Source organism: Scardinius erythrophthalmus, assembly GCF_964197995.2.
Source record: "Scardinius erythrophthalmus genome assembly, chromosome: 22".
Lineage (NCBI taxonomy): Eukaryota > Metazoa > Chordata > Actinopteri > Cypriniformes > Leuciscidae > Scardinius > Scardinius erythrophthalmus.
In genome coordinates, this window is record NC_138242.1 from 29,954,131 (window position 1) to 29,973,396 (window position 19,266).

The 19,266-nt window shown below is 36.7% G+C and overlaps 2 protein-coding genes and 1 gene segment (V, D, J or C); 1 reads left to right on the forward strand and 2 right to left on the reverse strand.

Annotated features, from left to right (window-relative positions):
- The window catches only part of LOC308682399 (SH3 and multiple ankyrin repeat domains protein 1), a gene marked incomplete at its 5' end in the record, with an annotated part of 58,186 nt that extends 57,978 nt beyond the window's left edge, over positions 1-208 (reverse strand). The window contains one exon of the mRNA XM_081352109.1: positions 123-208. Within this exon, the coding sequence (XP_081208235.1) occupies positions 123-208 (86 nt within the window). The remainder of the gene's footprint in view (positions 1-122) is intronic.
- The window catches only part of LOC308682903 (Ig kappa chain V region 4135-like), a 1,009,768-nt gene that overhangs the window by 156,882 nt on the left and 833,620 nt on the right, over positions 1-19,266 (reverse strand).
- LOC308683148 (basement membrane-specific heparan sulfate proteoglycan core protein) lies at positions 10,163-18,718 on the forward strand. 2 transcript variants are annotated; one of them, XM_081353453.1, is made up of 8 exons: positions 10,163-10,369; positions 10,905-10,949; positions 11,846-12,067; positions 12,155-12,424; positions 13,500-13,778; positions 14,403-14,639; positions 15,170-15,481; positions 15,512-18,707. In XM_081353453.1, the coding sequence occupies exons 1-8, from the start codon at positions 10,339-10,341 to the stop codon at positions 15,883-15,885; spliced, it is 1,770 nt and encodes a 589-aa protein (XP_081209579.1). In that variant the 5' UTR covers positions 10,163-10,338; the 3' UTR covers positions 15,886-18,707. The 2 variants fall into 2 exon arrangements, with proteins under 2 accessions (XP_081209579.1, XP_081209578.1); XM_081353452.1 differs by having other exon boundaries at positions 15,170-18,718.

Genomic DNA, 19,266 nt, shown 5'->3' on the forward strand with positions numbered 1-19,266 from the left:
CGTCCACGCAGGATCACCTCCAGCACTGGAACAATCTCTCTTCTGAGATCTCTCTCATCCCGCTGTCATGCACTCAAACACTCCTCCCTCCAGCCTCGCTCTCCACACACATACACACACACGGCCTCTCGGATGCTAGATCAAACTGGCTCGCATCTGAGGCTTGGGTTTCATCCGGATCTTCTGTGGCTTTGTGGGAAGAAGTCATCTGTTACACTCGGAAACCACTGAAACCCACGCAGGAAAACGTGGTTTCAAATGTATAATGCAAGACATGTATGCATGTATGCAGTCTTTTTTCTGAGCTAATAACATACTGTGACACGCACACACACTCTTGAACATAAGTGGGTCATGGACTGAAAAATGAAAGGATAAATTAGCCTGACTGCGTGTGTTCATGCGGTGAAGTAGAGAACGGCTGCAGAAATCCTCACCTGTCCTCATCACGCTGAGATCAATCGCCGTCTCTCACCCATAAGGTCTCGCACTCAAAAAACACCTAAAACACAAAGCTGTTAGACAGAACCACTGGCTTTCATCAGATAGACAAATAAATGAAGAAACCAGACAGTTCCAATAATAAATCACCTGCTTCTCACTTTCTCCAATTCTAAATCAGGCCTGTTTGGCAATTCTTTCTTATTAGTGGCATTTACGTTTAGTTGAGCTTCACTAGTACTAGTTCTCAGAGATGTGATGATCACCAAGGCAAATTTTTTAAGCTCAAGTTTCTCATTTCAGATTTATTGAAATAACCAAAAGTTATAGTTTAGTTTTAGATTAGCTAACACTACTTTGTGCTGTTTCAGAAGACGCATTTATTCAGGAATCATTTTGGCATAACCGGTTGCACAGTGTGTTTTTAATTCACTATTCGTTTAGGAACCTGACTATACTGGTTGCACTGATAAGACACACTGTTTTCACCTGCTGGACCTTAAAAAAGGCGCAGTGGATAAGACACATGCCTTTGGTGTGAGAGACCCGGGTTCAAATCCACTGTGAGACACCAATGTGTCCCTGAGCAAGACACTTAACCCCTAGTTGCTCCAGAGGTGTGCGACCTCTGACATGTATAGCAATTGTAAGTTGCTTTGGATAAAAGCGTCAGATAAATGCAAAATGTAAAATGTTTTATATTGAAAATAAATATTAAAAGCGTGATAAGTCTTGAAAGAGAACTGAATTCTACTGAGAGGATGCTGTGCGCGCTCCTCCGAGCGCAACATGGACAAGCAGAGTAGCCTTTGTCTTCGGTTGCACTTGCATGCCTAAACGGCCAAATAAACACAGAAATATATCAAAATGCCAGGTCGAGTATTCACAGTAAACACAGTAGATGTAAGTACTGTGTGCATTCTCTCTCTCACACACACACGCACACGAAGAGGATGTATGCTTCTCAGTTGGTAACTCAACCTCACAGTTAAAGCCCTGCACAATTAATTCCATATTGCAACTTATTTATTGTTTGCTGAATATTTGTTTATTTTTAGTTGTCTATGTCTATTACCTAATAATTACTACTGTTTACTACTTGGGGTGGTGTGGCGCAATGGATAAGACACATGCCTTTGGTGTGAGAGACCTGGGTTCGAATCCACTGTGAGACACCAATGTGTCCCTGAGCAAGACACTTAACCCCTAGTTGCTCCAGAGGAGTGCAACCTCTGACATATATAGCAATTGTAAGTCGCTTTGGATAAAAGCGTCAGCTAAATGAATAAATGTAAATGTTTAAATTTTATTGAAAAAAAGCATGTCTTTAATAATAATATTATTATTATTATTATTTTTACTGTGGCTCTTTTGGAAAAATGCATTAACCAAAAATGAAAAAATAGCTCTTTGGTCAAAAAAGGTTCCCGACCCCTGCCATAAGACCACAGAGTTTTCATACGAGACAGTTAACAATCACTTGTCAACCACATAGCAACACCCTGGCAACCACCCACTATAGAGTGCACCAGTGCCCCCCTTTTTTCAGCGGCACTGGTTCCGGAAGTATTTTTTTCATTAATTTTTCCCATAGGGATTTTAAAATAGTCTTTGTTAAAGCGTTATAAGCCACAAACCAAGCCAATCAGCAACAAGAATAATCACAACAAAAAACACTGCAACACTAATGACTTCTGAAGAAGCTTAGCTGTACATTTAATGAATGAGCACTGTGCCACTGTTCGTCCGACTGTTTGTACTGTACTGTATTTTATTTTATTTTTCTAAACTGTTTTAATTATTCTTATTTCTTTTTATTATTTTAATTTCTTCTGTGTAAAGCACTTTGAATTGCCATTGTCTATGAAATGTGCTATATAAATAAACTTGCCTTGCCTTACAAACTTTGATTTGAATCAAAAAAAGTATTTGAAAATTGGACAAAAAGACAAATGGTACAAGACTGTACTTGACAGCTTTATTGAGGGAAAGAACTACAATCCCATGAAGCATTGTGAACAGCATAATCAAATTAAACAAAATATTTTAAGTTTATAATATGCATATATATATGTGTGTGTGTGTGTGTGTGTGTGTGTGTGTGTGTGTGTGTGTGTGTGTGTGTGTGTGTGTGTGTGTGTGTGTGTGTGTGTGTGTGTGTGTGTGTGTGTTGCAACATACTGTATAAACATTTCAGTATTTTGAAAGTGTAGGGAGATCAACTTGATTACGTCATTCATGAGAGTGGGTGGAGCTACAGAGCTATTTTGGAGTGTGTTGCTTTTTTCAACTCTATGATTGGTGTAATTTTCCATCCAGCATCATGGGTAATGTAGTTTTTTTTTTTTTTTTTACCAGGAATTCCACTGTTAAACACAATTATTTTAAAAAATAGGCTGAAATAATGCAGGATGATGGCTTCAGCAGAAGCAAATATCATCGATTAATCGTAGCTCACAGTAGGTCTGTATTTAAAGGTTTATACAGAAAGTTTCATTCATTATCTCCATAAGGAAATTGATTTTGAACAATACAAAATCAATTTTCTTATGGAGATAATGACTTGAGTTTTTACTTCCAGAACTGTTGCACTAGTGTCAGTTGTGCACATGCAAAACTTCTGAAATTGTAAACATCTTTCCAAAACGCTGCTTCCCACTCAACTGTTTTCATGTACAAATTTGATCATCAATCAATAGAATACGTAAAAATATGTCTACATCTTTAATCCAGCATATATGTATCTATGTATCTATGTATCTATCTATCGATCTATCGATCTATCTATCTATCTATCTATCTATCTATCTATCTATCTATCTATCTATCTATCTATCTATCTATCTATCTATCTATCTATCTATCTATCGATCTATCTATCTATCTATCTATCTATCTATCTATCTATCTATCTATCTATCTATCTATCTATCTATCTATCTCTTTCTTATCTCTATCTCTCTATATACAGTATATATATGTATATATATATATATACATACTGTATCTATCTCTCTCTCTCTCTATATATATATATATATATACTGTATCAATCTATCTATGTATCTATCTCTCTCTCTATATATATATATATATACTGTATCTATCTATCTATCTATCTATCTATCTATCTATCTATCTATCTATCTATCTATCTGTCTATCTATCTATCTATCTATCTATCTGTCTATCTATCTATCTATCTGTCTGTCTGTCTGTCGATCTGTCTGTCTCTCTCTCTCTCTCTCTCTCTCTCTCTCTCTCTCATTGGACGTGTACAGTTTTGGTGAATTGAGGTAGTGGTGTTCTAGTGATTACTAGCGAGTTCTCAGGTTTACGGAGTCCTTCAGTGTGGTTTTCTCAGTACATTTCTATTTTCAGGCGTCTGTAAGTAGGTCTGACACAGTGTTGGGAGTCACACACGCTAACAGTCCTGCTACCTAATTACTAATACATGTTTTTCTTCAGTCAACCCCTTCAAAACGGACTGATCGTGGCCTGTCTGTAGCCAGTGTTAGGCTGTGTGTTGCTCCCCACCACTGTCCTGTTTTCTGACCTTTCAAAGTAGACCCAGGTCCCACCCCGTCCTCTCACTATAACATCAAAGCTTAGCGTCCTTAAATTAGAACCACGACGAAGCCGATAAACACTTCAGTTACTAGTTTATGCATTGACATCTTCACAGAGATGGTTTTTAAACTAATGACATGAATCTGATTTACAAGACAAAGGCAGAAGAGCTGAAACCATTTATATGCTGGTCTACTTTGCAGTCAATGTTTTGCTTGATTAGCATGCTATGCAACCAAAACAGCAACATCTTGAGTATAAATTAATCACATTATCCATAAGGATACATGATTTATTCAAGTAATTCTCAAAGCTGCATTTCACTTATCTGGTCGACCAATTAATAAACTTTATTTTTTCATTTCTAAAGAACATGTGATTACAAAACTATGTGTGATGCTTGATTCAATGTAAATCTGTGGGATTTTAATGCACCTATTTTAATGTCCAACGGGCATAACATCATAACTAACGCCTCAAGAAGACACATGATTTGTGGCAATAGTAATAGTGATACAATATATAGTAAATACCAGTAATTAAGCCTACTGGTCAGTAAAAACAAAATCCCTACTTCTATTTCTATTCTAAGCATTTTAAAGAGGGTTGGACTGTTTTAGCATTAAAATCAAACTACTGGAATGATTAAGCATATGATAACTTTCAGAGAAGACTTGTTCTCTGTTCCTCCGAGAGACTAATGCAAATAACCTCAAAATCCCCAACATGTCTTAGGCCACATCACTGACCCTCAGACCGTAATGTACTATATTACTCAATCATTAGATATTAGTCATTCAAGAATTTTTTATTACAAGGCTGATAATCTGTAAACCCCGTTTAAAAGACGTCTAATAGTCATCCAAACACAGCCGTCTAGGCCAGTGGTTCCCAAAGTGGGGGTCATAAAAAAAAAAAAAAAGTGGAAAAAATATATAGGCCCCATATATTTTTGTTGCAATTAATTTAACCCTTTCGCACGTACGATCACACCGGGTAGATTTTCTGTTTGGCGAGTAAATCTCAAAAGGATATACGCCACACTGGCGGGTGAATGTTCATACCAAAAATATGAAATTTTCAGCGCGCACGCGCTCTTCTGCCTCTGACGAGCAGAGAGACAGCGCGAGAGAGCCCCTGCCGCGCGCGCGCACTCATTATTTAGAGCGGCAAAGCGTCAATCTTCCCCGTACTTTTTGACAAGCGTCCTTGACAGGACGGCCAGAGCTTCTTTGCAGCTCAAGTCGGCGGCGGTGTGTGCGTACAGTTAACGCTCTATCTGTTGACGGTGCTGAGGAAAAAGCTCCCGCCACTGGAAGAAGCGGTCGCCGCCCATTTGTGTCCTGCTGGCAGTTGGAGAGCAAAGGCTGCGCACCCATCTAACGCCCGTTTCACACATACTCCGTGTGCAGTGCATTTGCGGTGCGTGTTGCAGTGCGTATGCAGTGCAGGAGCAGCAGGCGCAATAGTGCTTTCACATATGCTGCGTTTGCAGTGCGTAACTGATTCGCTGCTGTTATACCACGAATACATACTCACTATTTGTAGCCTATTTCAAATCCAGAAGTTATCAGCAACTTTTATTTAAAAAAAGTTTTTTTTGTCAGCATTGCGATTCTCTTTGTACACATATACACTGTTTAATAGACGTATTCACGTTTAAACACAATTTAAACAACATATTATTAAAAGCATTACTTCTATATAATTATATAATAAGTTGCTCAAGCAAGTGGTAAAAATGTTTTACCATGTAGGCTATACTATTAAAATCGCATAGCCTACATTTTAAATTAAAACTTAAAATTGACAAAAACAGCAGACTCATACCCTTGCCTTTCTTTTGCATAATTTAAATCTTTATACAATAAATCTTGCATGTCACTAATAACTTGTTTTTCCACCTCCACGAATGAGACGAGTGTTGTTCATTATGTTGTCTTATTGAAGTAAATGGTATTTTCCCTTGATTTACCCCGGTCTTAACGTCTCAGCATTCCGATTGTCTTTGTACGCATATACACTCTTTAACAGACGCACGTTTAAACACAATTTAAACAACGTCAGCCTATTATTCAATGGATTACTTTTACTTATATTAAGTTGCTCAAGCAAGTGGGCAAATATTTAACCATGTACTTTATATTAAATCGCAAACATTTTAAATTAAAACCTAAAATTGACAAAAACAGCCGACTCTCATGCCTTTTCTTTTTCATTTAAATTTGAATACAATAAATCTTGCATATCACAAAGAACTTGTTTTTCCACCTCCACGAATGAGACAAGTGTTGTTCATTATGTCACCTTGTTGAGGTAAATTGTAGCTTTCCTTGCTTTACCCCGGTCTTAAAGTGAAAAAAAAAAAAAGTATTTAAATACATTTATGTTGAGATTACTACATTTTATTTAATTAATCGCATTTATGGTGAAATTGCTACATTTTTAGGTCAATCTGTGTTCATTTTGACCACGAAACATGCTGTCACTTTAATTCAGCGCGTGCAGCACAGCAAAAATAGACTCGGTGCGGAAACGATCGCTGCACTGCTGTATACGCACCGCAACTGGAACGGATCGCCGGACTGCATCCGTGTGCAGTGTGAAAGCTCTAACCTGTTAACATGGGTACGGAAAAAAATACGCACCGCATACGCACTGCAAACGGAGTATGTGTGAAACGGGCGTAAGACGTGCAGAATGTCTTCAGCACTCGCGAATCGTGCATACTCCGCCGCTGGCCAGACTGCTTCTGCTTTACACACCATGGCCGTTCTTTTCTCGTGAAAAGGTGTTTTTCCTTAGCGTTTGCAATGCAATACTCGTTCCCTTATCTCTCAGGGAACCGAGGTTACGTAACCGAGTACGTTCTGCCTTCCCTTCCGTACGAGTCAGGTAAAACTGAAAAAAAAAAAAAAAAATGTATTTCACCCCAATGATAGTAATATTTATCAACAGCGCATTTATCATGGGGGTCGCGGGCTAAAAAGTTTGGGAACCCCTGGTCTAGGCTAATACAAGGCAATATCTGGGCTGTCAATGAAAATGTAATAGACGTCTAAACCAGAGCCCAAGAATAGACTTTGTCACCAATTAGATAACAAAGAAAAGAAATGAGTGAAGAAATTAAACCAAACACCTTAATCACTGTTTACTTTGCTTACAAGATGGAATATTGTACATATCGCAAGTTATTTTTGACATGTAACCAAATTCAAGGTTATTTTGTCTAGAAGTGAGTTACTCATAGCCGGACTATATCGGGTCTATACCTGTAGTTAACCAAGTCGATGAAATGACGGCTATTGCTTGCTGAGCAACATAAAAAAAAAATGCTTTCAGTTTTGGAATGAGACATGTCTCAACTGACTTTCAGTGCTGTCTAAATAAAATAAAATAATGTAAAAATGAACAAATAAAAACTACACTTAACTGACAGCAAACCCACAGCCAACTTTAAAATATACTAGCAACACAAAAAACAACAACAACAACAAACAGCTCGTTCAATTCTAAGAGTCAAAGAGATCATGGAAAATAGTCATTAAAAGCTATATTATCTTTATAAATAAAATATATTAAAATAAAATAAAAGTGATGTTGCCTGGGTCAACATCCTTATTGGTTCTGGAACAACATTTCCTGTACGACAACCAACATTATTAGGTTAGGCCCTCTAGTTTAAGAGGTCATGGTTAGAGCTTTCCTTTCTTTCGACAGGATTGTTGTTCCAGAAACACGGCTTACTCTGCAAAACCAGGATGTGCATCAAGTCACTGTTACTTTACCACAGGCATCGAAATCTCTCTTTTCCAACACAACTATTAAAGGGCACAGATCACAGAGTTCACTGCCACTAGATTTCACCATCTGGCATAAATATGATATTCTGTCCCACTCAAAAGTTCATACTGATAATCAATTTAGCAACACCATCTCTGAAGCATCCATACTGTATATAATGCATTATAAAAGTATTCATATTGAATTATTTAACCAGCTCAGTTCTTTATTAAAATGAAGTTACATCAAGAGCAAAAGCTATTTTTTTTTTCAGTGCCTTAATACTTGTTATATTCAAATGTGTTGTGTGTTATGTGAATAGATAATAATAGATATGTGACAAATTGCTTTGCAAGTCACTTTGGATAAAAGTATCTACTAGATGCATCAATGTAAATAAGATTAATAGATTATAAAGGTTACAATTATGTATGAAAACAATAGTGTATAATAGGGCACTGTCAAATAAACATTATAATGCATGATTATGCTGGTTTCATAGGAAGTGCTGCTATAAATTTATTTGTGGCCGAAATGACTCCTAGATTTCAGCACATTTTGTCCCTTATTTTACCAAAAGCATCATCAGTTCATTTCTGAACATCAGCTTTCCCTACATGTGTAAATGTTACTATGTGTGCCTAAAAAACACTGTTGCGTGTGCATCGTGAACTGTACCAAATTCAACCAACATATTTAATATACACTTGTTGACTGCAAAATCTATTTCATCTCAAATAAAAAAAGAAGTAAAAAAGTGCTGACCAATTGGTATGATTCTGTTCATAAATAACATCATTGGGCATTCTGGGAAATACACAGGAAGGTAAATGCGCAAGCTTGCACGCACACACACACACACACACACACACACACACACACACACACAGTAAAGCAAGTTCCTCTTGCACAAATAGAACAAAGACTTAGAAACACATTTTGAGAAAATGAAATAAAGAATAGAACAGAATAGAAATGACTATGAAAGCTTGAGTCTCAGAAGTAGAAAGACGCATTGTGACACTGAAGTGGAAGAAGAAATGAAATAATAAATGAATTTCCTGCCACTAAAGTAGTGCATGTGACTTTTGCAATACAATTCCATCTATTTTCGTTTCAAATGCATTTGTCACATTGCTGAGTGTGAAGTGTGGAGCTTTTTCTCAAACTTGCTCACTGGCTTTGAGATCTGTTGTCACATCACTACTGCCCTGTGGGACCTCCTGACATATATGAATTACAAATTTGAATCATATTGAAATCAAAATCAATACCACATATTGCATCGTATCCAGATGCATCTGAATAACTCACTGAACATTAATTTTACAACATTTATCTGCTTTTATCCACTACTTAACTTTGAGTAAATACAAAAAAATTGCAGAGCCTCTGCACTTTACACTAAAAAAAACAGCGCTCACTAAACATCAGAGGGTGGTTAATGTTGTTAATCCAGTACACACGAAAATGTTCAAAGGAAAGTAGCACTGTTTTGCCAATACTGAAAATACACAGACCTCAAGAGTTAACACAGGATCTGCAAACACGCGATGATGTTCTGTGCAGAGATCAAGACTAAAATAACCCGGGTCGTTTCAGGTTAACTAGCAAGCAGGTCAAATATTTTAGCATTTCATAAACTAAAAATGAATCAGCAGGTCAGGACAGATATTTGTGCTGGCTTCTTGCATCACTTCTCTCACAAAATTACTTTGAACTGTACATGCATGAATGGAAAATATTTTAATATGCATTAGAAGTTATGAAGTAAGCAATGAACCAGTTAATAAACCTTACTATTGCTTATTGCTTTTAAAATGAACATCTGAATGCAAAAAAAAAAAAAAGCTAAATAAGACAAGAAAGCACCTAAGTTATAGATTCATATTCTTTTTAACTTGAATTTTTGACATTGATATAAACACTATTCTACAATTTCATAAATATTCTCTGTGGGCAGAAACAGAATTGTTGACTAAATTTGAATGCACTAAAAATGAATGCACACTTTTAAGTTAATAGTTGTATTATAGTCTATAGACTAATTAGACAGTGTATTTATCTTAATTAGAAAAAATATATATTTATGTGTATAATACCATAAATTGATAAATAAAATATGAGTCATGCATCTTTCTTTCATGCTTATTGAGTTTGAGCCACCCAGTTGTTCTTGTTCACTGACCATCTAAACAATCATGACTTTGCACGTTCTGTAAATAGCAATGCCTAATAATGAACATAATGCACATTGAGAGCAACACTGCATGCTTGAATACAAACACACAGCTAAAATGAGCTGTTAAAAAAAGTGTGACTAGAGGGTGTGGGCCGCTCTAATTGCCATGCGAGAAAAAAAACTGTCAGATTTAACAAAAACACTGTAAACATGCACACACATGCATACTTAGCTAAGCTTTAATGCAACAAAGCTGATAAACCACTTTTTCTCACACTTCCCCAAATTTCTGCAAAAGGCTCATCTTTCTGCCCATCAGACAGTCATATTTCTCTTTCCTCACGGACAGCGTGGCTCGGCGGATGGACATGAGGTCTCTACTGACACTGTCAGGTAAAAACCTTTAAAGAGTTTATGCAGCTTATTGTCTGATTCTGTGTAACGGGATGTTTTGACTTCAAACCAGACAGTTTGCAGTTTTCACGCAGCAGATAAGGGGCAAATTATTTAATGAGCTTTGTTTGTCTGGTTAATATATTGGCATTAAATGAAGATAAATGTTGAAAACAATTTTTTGTCAAATTATCAATTACCAAAAATGATCAAATTTCAATGCAAACTTGACTGAATTAATTATGTAATATCATTTTTGGTGATGTTTGCACTATGATAATTCTGTAACACAGATTTCCAATTACACTGCCAAAAAATTTTACAAAGATATTTAGAAAGATATGCAAGAATTACTTTTTTGAAAATGAAAACTACTTTTTTGAAAATGAAACTGGCCAGTGACTCTTGAGTCATGATTCACCCGAAACTGACTGGGTGCCGCCGTCTCATTTCAATGTCAATGAAGCTGCAAATTAAACTTAAAGATGTAGTTTCTTAGTGCAGAAATAATCTGATTTATCTTTTTATGTCACAGTGTTGTTGGCTCTCATAAGAGAAGACAAGGGAGAAAAACCAGCAGGTAAATACACACATTTTCATTGTGCATAAGATCAAGAGGAGCTAAAAAAAAGAGATACTATCAAATCTATTATAAAGCACAGAATTAAGAAAAAAACAAAGCAGATCTGCAGAACTTTGGTGCAGGAAACCTCATCATTTCACCCAACCAGCATATTGATGTTTCTAGTGTCAGTAAGTACCTCACTGAGGGTCATTTATAATGAACCTCCAACCTTGTCCAAAGTAATTCGTGGTTCCTCGAGAAGGTTCGAGTAAACGCCACAGGGTGTGTCCGCTGAAGACTGAACAGCCTGACTCCTACATGATCAAAAAGCATAAGGTCATTTTCTAAGATCACAATGTTAGAAACCAGCAGCTAAAGTTTATTTCTAACAAGATCCTCATCACTTGTGGCACATTTCACATCAATTAGACAGTCAAAAACTACACTGAACTCGACAGAATACCTGAAAGACCTTGAATTAAAAAACAGCAAAAAAATGTAATTTATTTAAAGTCAAAGAGAGGGTGAAAATGGTGAAAATCAAAATAAATAAAGCAAAAAATTATTCTAAAGAATCTGATAGTTGGCAAAAATGAAAAGATATGACTTTATAAATAAATAAATGCATAAATAAGCACATACATTATTTATTTATGCATATTTAAATGCATTAATAAAAAAATTATGAATAAATGTGTAAATGCATAAAATAATAAATGCACCTTCTACGGTCCTTTTCAAAATTTTCCAATTACTCCAATTATTATATTTGTTGAGTAGACAGAACTAAATCACCATGGTTTACAATTATTGTCAATCAATAAATCAATCAATAATGTTTTACAATAGTAGTCAGACAACCTGGCGTTACAGAAGACGTGTCTCTTATGTGTCTGTATTCTTTCTCTCAGTGTCTCTCCTGCCGAGGTTCCCAGATGTGTTTGCTGGAGATGACGTCACTCTGATCTGTAAAGGAGGGGGTGAACAACAGATAAAATGGTTCATTAATGAAGTTCCACACTCACATCAGGGTTCTTCAATGCTTCTTACAACAGTGACATCAAAAGACAATGGGATATACGAATGTGAGCGGGGCGGATCGAAGAGCGACCCGTACACACTCACTGTCGAAGGTATGAACACCATCCTAAATAACTCTAAACGTTCCCTCATGATCATCTGTTCCTCCTGCTGTTCCTCATCATCTCTCTCTCTCCCAGAGCTGGAGCCTCACGCTCAGCTCTCTCCATCTATAGGTGGCGCTGTGATGTCCAAAGGTGGAGGAAGAAACCTGGTGCTGTATGTGGATGATGATGCGCATGGCTGGAAGTGTTTTGCGTTGCGGGGAGAGAGCGGCTTCAGGCTAAACCCCGATGTTAGGACGGACAACACGGCTGTTATATATGCAGAATTGAAAGAAGCAAAAAGAGCCACTTTCTGGTGCAAGAACGGTACACAACGAAGCAATGCCGTGACGCTGAAAATGACAGGTGACTCCTTCCTCATTTCCCTGTTGTATTTCAGATCCCCTGTGTAGTTAAAGGGAAATACAAAAATACAAATTCTGTTATCATTTACTCGCTTTTATATAGTTCCAAACCTGTATGACTTTATTTGTTCTGTGGAAAACAAAAGAAGATATTTTGAAGGATGTTTTGACTTTGTGTGTCCAATGTCCACGCAATAAAAGTCAATGGGGTCCAAAACAACTCCAGACTCCGCTGACTATAATCGTATGAACAAACAAACCCTGAGACATCTTTCAAAATCTTCTATTGTGCTCCACAGATGAAAAAACATCTAAAACAGTTATATATTATTATACGATTATCATAACATTACTAATTCTGTGAAACACATTTACAAAAGAAGGGTCTGCATTAATATTACACATTATCTTCTGTCTTCTGTTGCGTTTTCAGATCACTTTTCAGTGCAGACATCTGTCGTTCCTAGAAAAAAAATTTGACCACAGGATGTTAACTAGTTCCCATCCGTCTTATTGGCTCTGAAACATGTTAAGCAATTGATGTTAGAGTCTACTGAATTTTAAGCGTGTTAGTCAAGGTGAAACAATCTTATTTTCACAATAATTAAATATGAATGTAATAGTCAAAATTGCTCATGTCTTTTTAGAGGTGTGTGTGTGTGTGTGTGTGTGTGTGTGTGTGTGTGTTAGAAAAAAATACAGAAGATATCCTCTAAATCTCAATGGCTTCCATGAAGAGCCATGTGACTAAACTGGAAAGCAAATGGAAACTGATTCTCAGATGTTGAGGAAAAGACACCTCACATCTGTCACCTCTGTAGTTGCAGAGCGAATCTCAACAATAGCTCAAACTGTGCTCAGACTTGTCAAAATATCAGTCAAAAAAGTCTATAAAAGTCAGATCTCAGTATAAAGTCTAACACTTCTCCAAGATCAGGGTTTATTCATCTATCCTCCTACTGTATGGCAACTATTGACTAACAAAGACAGATGTGATCTTTAAATGAAGCATCAGGTTCTTGTAGCAGTAGATGATGGATGTCTGACCTGTGTCGCTGTGTGTCTGTGTGTCTCAGAGCTCAAGGTGATGTTGGACCCTCCAGCCGCTCCTGCACGGTTGGGGGAGAGCGTGGCTCTCAGGTGTGCAGTCTGGGGTGGGAAAGCAGAAAAGGCTACATTCTATAAGGATAATGACTCAATCGCAGACACAACAGAAGACACATACATCATCACCAACGCCAAACAAGCCGATGCCGGACAGTACAGATGTCACGCCACCTACAGGTACAGCCACATCAGTGCAGACGCTGCCCGGCAGGAAGGAGATTCTGATGCCCAGGAGTTAAAAGTTATAGGTAAACATTACAATAACTGCCTCACCTCTCCCCTTCATTTATACACAACCACTACTAGATAGTACTAGAACTACAAAGTATTTTTTGGACATGGTACCATGGCATTTATGTAAGAGTACCATGTGGTACTATATAATAACACAAATAAAACATGACACATGTTAATGTATATTTAAGCACAAGATTTATAAACAAGTATACACATTATTTATGTATAATGATAATAACTCACTGTTTGCAAGTAAGATGAAGTAAATAAAACTAATAAAGCAACCCATCTTTCTCTTTTGTTGTTTTCATGGCTGCAAGTAAAAGCAAGAACACCACTTCACCCAGCATAGTCTGATTCATGAACAAATGACTCTTATGAGTCAACTCTTTTAGTGAATCAGTCAGAACGACTCACACGTTATCGGTTCGAATTAGTCTAACAAATTACTCACTGAATCTGTCAGAGCGGTTTCATTTTACATTTGTCAGATACTTTTATCCTTATCAGGATACGCATTCACTGGGAGTTTAACCCATGACCTTAGCTAACGTTAAGTCACTATCCTACAAGCTGAGTTACAGAAACAACCACTGAATCAATTCTTTTGTAAGTCATATCTGTGTGTGGTTCAGGTGGGCCTCCTGCTGCTACAGTGGACTCAATGTCTCCTAACAGTCTGGAGTGTTCCTGCAGAGACTGTCCTGCCGTCTGCACGTCCAGTTACTGGTATCACACACGCCCTAATCAGCCACGCCAAAGACTGACTGAAAATACACACGTTATTACCGTGAAGGAAGGAGGACTGTACAGCTGCCGGAGGGTGTGTGGGAAAGGTTTCTCCCGTTTCAGCAACGTTTACAGCTACACAGGTACCTAAACACACACACACACACACACACACACACACACACACACACAAACACACTCCTTAGGCACACACTCCTTGTTCATTAGCCAGTGTTTAGTGTAATTAAAATTCTGTTGTAGTTTTTTTATTAATATTTTAAATGAGTTTTTAGGTTAATTTTGTAGTGTTTTTGTAATTTTTATTAGTTTTTATTAAATTAGCTAGAAATGTTGCTTTGCAACTTATTAAAATAAAATAATAAATCTAGCCTAATTTTTTAATTAGTTTTAATTCCGTTAACATTTATTTCAAGTTAATGATGTTTTATGGTTTATTTTAATGAGAAATTATTTTCTGTGGTAATCAGACACCTACAAGTTTCACACCAGAACAGAGGCACGCACAGCTCTATTGACACTTTCGTTTCCCGTGCATTTTAATGTTGACTGTACTGATGTATGAATGCTAGACATGAAACACTTTCACTTCACTATAGTGCACTTCTCATTTTTTATTTATTTTTTTCTTCTCTCTTTCTCGTGGCACAACCAGAGCCTGTAAATGTGCTGCCTATCGTTGTGGCTGCGATTCTGATGATTCTTGGGGTGTTGATCGTGGTGCTGATCGCGCTGAAGCGCAGAAGACGCGGTGAAAGCAGTGTTCAGGGGACTGCACAGGCTAAAGATAAGACGGCAGGTGGAGACTATGAGCAAATCCAACTCACCGATCAGGCGGTTTACCACACACTAGGCGAGCATACGGATAAGGACAAGGACAAGGCCGAGGCCGAGGGGGGTTATGAAGCCCTAAAAAAGAGGCAGGAGGAGGCGGTGTACCACACACTAGGAGCTGCAGAAGGTCAAGGTCAGGGTCAAGGTAAAGGTCAGGGTCAAGTTCAGGGTGAAGGTCAAGGTCAGGGTCAAGGTCAGGGTGAAGGTGGGTATGAGGCTCTTAAAAACGTGAAAGCCGAGGTGTACCACACACTAGGAGCTGCAGAAGGTCAAGGTCAGGGTGAAGGTAAAGGTCAGGGTAAAGGTCAAGGTCAGGGTGAAGGTGGGTACGAGGCTCTTAAGAGTGTGAAAGTTGAGGTGTACCAAACACTGAGTTCAGCCGACTCAAAAACACCGGCAGGAGAATCTGAGGGCGGGTATGAGCAGCTTCCTCAGAAAGACAAAGATTATGAGGCTGTGGCAGTAGAAGATAATCCATATGAAGAACTGAAGGCCGGACAACAGGATAAGAAACAGACGAGCAAAGGGAAAGAATGAAGAACCTGTAAGAAAGAGCATCACGTTAATGCTAACTAAAAGTCAAATGATGGCAATTTTTTTTATCTCACAATTCTGACTTTTTTTTTCTCAGAATTGTGAGTTTATATGTCAAAATTTTTACTTTATAACTCACAGTGTTATGAAGTAAGAATTGCGAAATTTAAACTAGAATTTGTGAGAGAGAAAAGACAGAATTGTGAGTTTATATCACGCAATTCTGAGAAAAAAAGTTCACAAAGGTCACAAATACCTTTTTTTACCTTTATAGTTAATTGAATACAGGGATAGGCCTACTCGACCCCCAAATTTAAATTTGTCACATAATTTACTCACCATCATACTGTCTCAGTTGTATGACTTGCTTTCTTCAGATTAACATGAATATTTTTTAGAAAAACAATCCATCATGAGTTACGTTTGGCTACATAATAGCTACGTTACTGGTCCAAAACCAGACAAAATGAACGCGACAGTAATCCAAACAATAGCAGCTGGTGATGAATCAGTGTCTTCTGAAGCTAAATTATAGGTGTGTGAGAGAAAAATATGAATATTTAAACTTTTAAACTCATATTTTGACTAAAAATCGTAGCTTTCAGCCAACTGTCACAACGTTTACGCTTGAGAAATTCTCGCGAGAAGTGCCGTGAAGTCACATCGGACCGTTACTTCTCGCGCGTGTTTCTTCGTTATATCTAGGCAAAAAATCATGAGAGAATTTTAGGGGTGGGCTATGTAATATAATTAAGGTTACAATAATAGCCTACTATGAAATAATAAAATTTAAACAAAGAAGTGTCACCTGGCGGGGATACATGAAGATGCTCTGGAGAGTGAACGTGACTTTCAACTTCCACCTCCAAAAGCTCAAAAGTGTGTACCGGTGTCGTGTTTCAGAAGATCCCAGACAATCCGCTGCAAACTTAGAGATCTGACTCCATTGTGATCAGAAAAGAAACCTTACATCAAATTCCCTTTGCTTGCCCTTTGCTTCAGACTCAATCTACAGTGAGTTTGGTCCAGATGTTAGTGGCAAAAAAATAAGGCACTTCACCTTTAAAGAAAGAGTCTGATACTAGGCTAAGTAAAGAAATAAATTAGAACATAAGCATATACAGTTAACACAGCAAACAAGTAAGATTACAGTTACAGATCCACATTCACAGTTTTAGAAATTTTCTTGCAGTTATGAGGATTCAGAGGTTGATACAAATGTACTATAACAGGAGAAAGAAAGTTAGTTTTGTGCAATAAAACTGAAGGATTGAAACCACAGAAATCTAAATGCTGTAAATGTAAATACTATTAGCATCACGCATTAATAAGCATCAAACCCACACAAGGCTATAGATTGACCAGGCAATTACACTCACACATAATTACACAGAATCAGTTATTGTGAATATCTGCGTGATAGTTATTGATTGTACAGTTTATGCTATTATAGTTTATATGTGGGGCTGAAGAGCATTAACGCATCATTAGCAAATGTACTTATTTCTGAGGTTTTTTATAATTACACTGGTTTAACAATAGATTATATAAGCAATGATATTTCAAGTAATGTCATTCTCAGCCTCATTCAGCATCATGTAAATGTATTTGGACTCTTGTTTATTTGGAGTATTTCATTCTTTCATTGTTAGATCTTAATTATAGTTATTGTGTTTTTGTTAAATATTTTTATTCATGCACGTTGTTTTGTATTTTTTAAATGTAAGAACTTAAAAAACAATGCATTTTCTGTTTGTTTAATTAAAGATGTATATCAAAATGACCACAGCTGTATAACTGCATGCCGCAATAAACTTTCATTGCAATGCAACTGTAGTTCAGTGTATCTCCACTAAACGGCAAACTGGTTCCCAGCATCAAATTCAGGTTTGTTTGTTTGTTTCAACCACAAGAGGTCACTGCAGGATTGAGCTGGTTTTCACTCACTGGTTCGTCATTTTGCTTTTGCCAGTGATTATACAGTTTATTCATGTTCCTTGTATAGTATCTTTTGTAATTCTGAGTGTTCAGATTAAATTGTGTATAAATTAAGTTGTGGTTTGTTTTCTCTGGTGAAACTCAACATAAAAAAAAAACAAGTTATATATTGTTTGGTATTAAGTCTGACACATTTAAATCTTCAGTGAAAATTCAAATTGATAATATATCCATTAACAATGTTAGATCTGCTCGTTTCCTTCCTTCCGTTATACTATGACTCTTTATCTTGGAAACCTCAATTACTGTAATGTTGCTTGGGCTAGTACCCACCCAACTAAACTGGAATCTATTTTTCGACTTCAGAAGCGAGCTTTAAGAATACTATTTTGTGTAAATCGTAGACACTCCTCCCAATCACTGTTTGCTCAGGCATGTATTCTTAGTGTTTACCAAGTGAATCAGCTTCAAATTGCTTTATTCGTTATAGCTCTATAAAAAGGTTATTTCCCCAGCACTTTTGTAATATTTTTATTTTTAATAATGAATTTCACCAGTATCCGACTCGTAGTAGCCTAGTTGTCTTATTAGGCCTCCCTACTCTCGTACAACTCAAACACAGTAGGGTCAAAGGTATGGAACAGTCTTCCCACATCATTTATTGAGGTTTCTAAAGAACAATTTAAACAGAGAGTAAAATTGTTGTTACTAAGTTGCTTGAATTTTCCATATGGGTTTGTGCTAAATCCAATTTTAAATTGTTTTATAATATGTTTTTAATTTGTTAATTTGTTTTCTATGGAGGTTTTTCGGCAATTGTCCAACACATTCTTTTTGTGAAATGTATAACACTGTTTTTTATGTTTTTGTTGTGAAAATAAAATCAATCAATCAAATCAAACACTGGAAAAATATATATTTTCAAGAAATTTCAGTTGACAAAAACTCCTGATAAAATAAGCAGTGGAAAATTGGAAATTGACATGCAGCCAGGAATCATGTTTCCTGACATTTTTCTGAGCCTAATTTCAACACCGGGGAAATAAAAAAACAAACAAATAACCCAACGTTTTTTTACTGTGTAAGTAATCCTGGAGCTTTATATGTGACCCTGGATCACAAAACCAGTCATAAGTCGCACGGGTTTATTTGTGGCAATAGCCAACAATACATTTTATTGCATGGTCAAAATTATTGATTTTTCTTTTATGCCAAAAATCATTTGGATATTAAGTAAAGATCATGTTCCATGAAGATATTTTGTTCCATTAAGATATATAAAACATTAAGATTAAGATATATATAAAAAATGAAGATTAAGATATATAAAACATCTATTTTTGTGAGTGAATGCAGCACAATCACGAACATAAATGGACAACTTTAAAGGAGATTTTCTCAATGTTTAGATTTTTTTTGCTCCCTCAGATTCCAGATTTTCAATAG

Coding starts and splice junctions, on each gene's coding strand:
- LOC308683148 (XM_081353452.1), top strand. CDS start 10,339: ATGGACATGAGGTCTCTACTGACACTGTCAG. Junction 12,068..12,154: donor GTACACACTCACTGTCGAAG/GTATGAACACCA, acceptor TCTCTCTCCCAG/AGCTGGAGCCTCACGCTCAG. Junction 12,425..13,499: donor CGTGACGCTGAAAATGACAG/GTGACTCCTTCC, acceptor TGTGTGTCTCAG/AGCTCAAGGTGATGTTGGAC.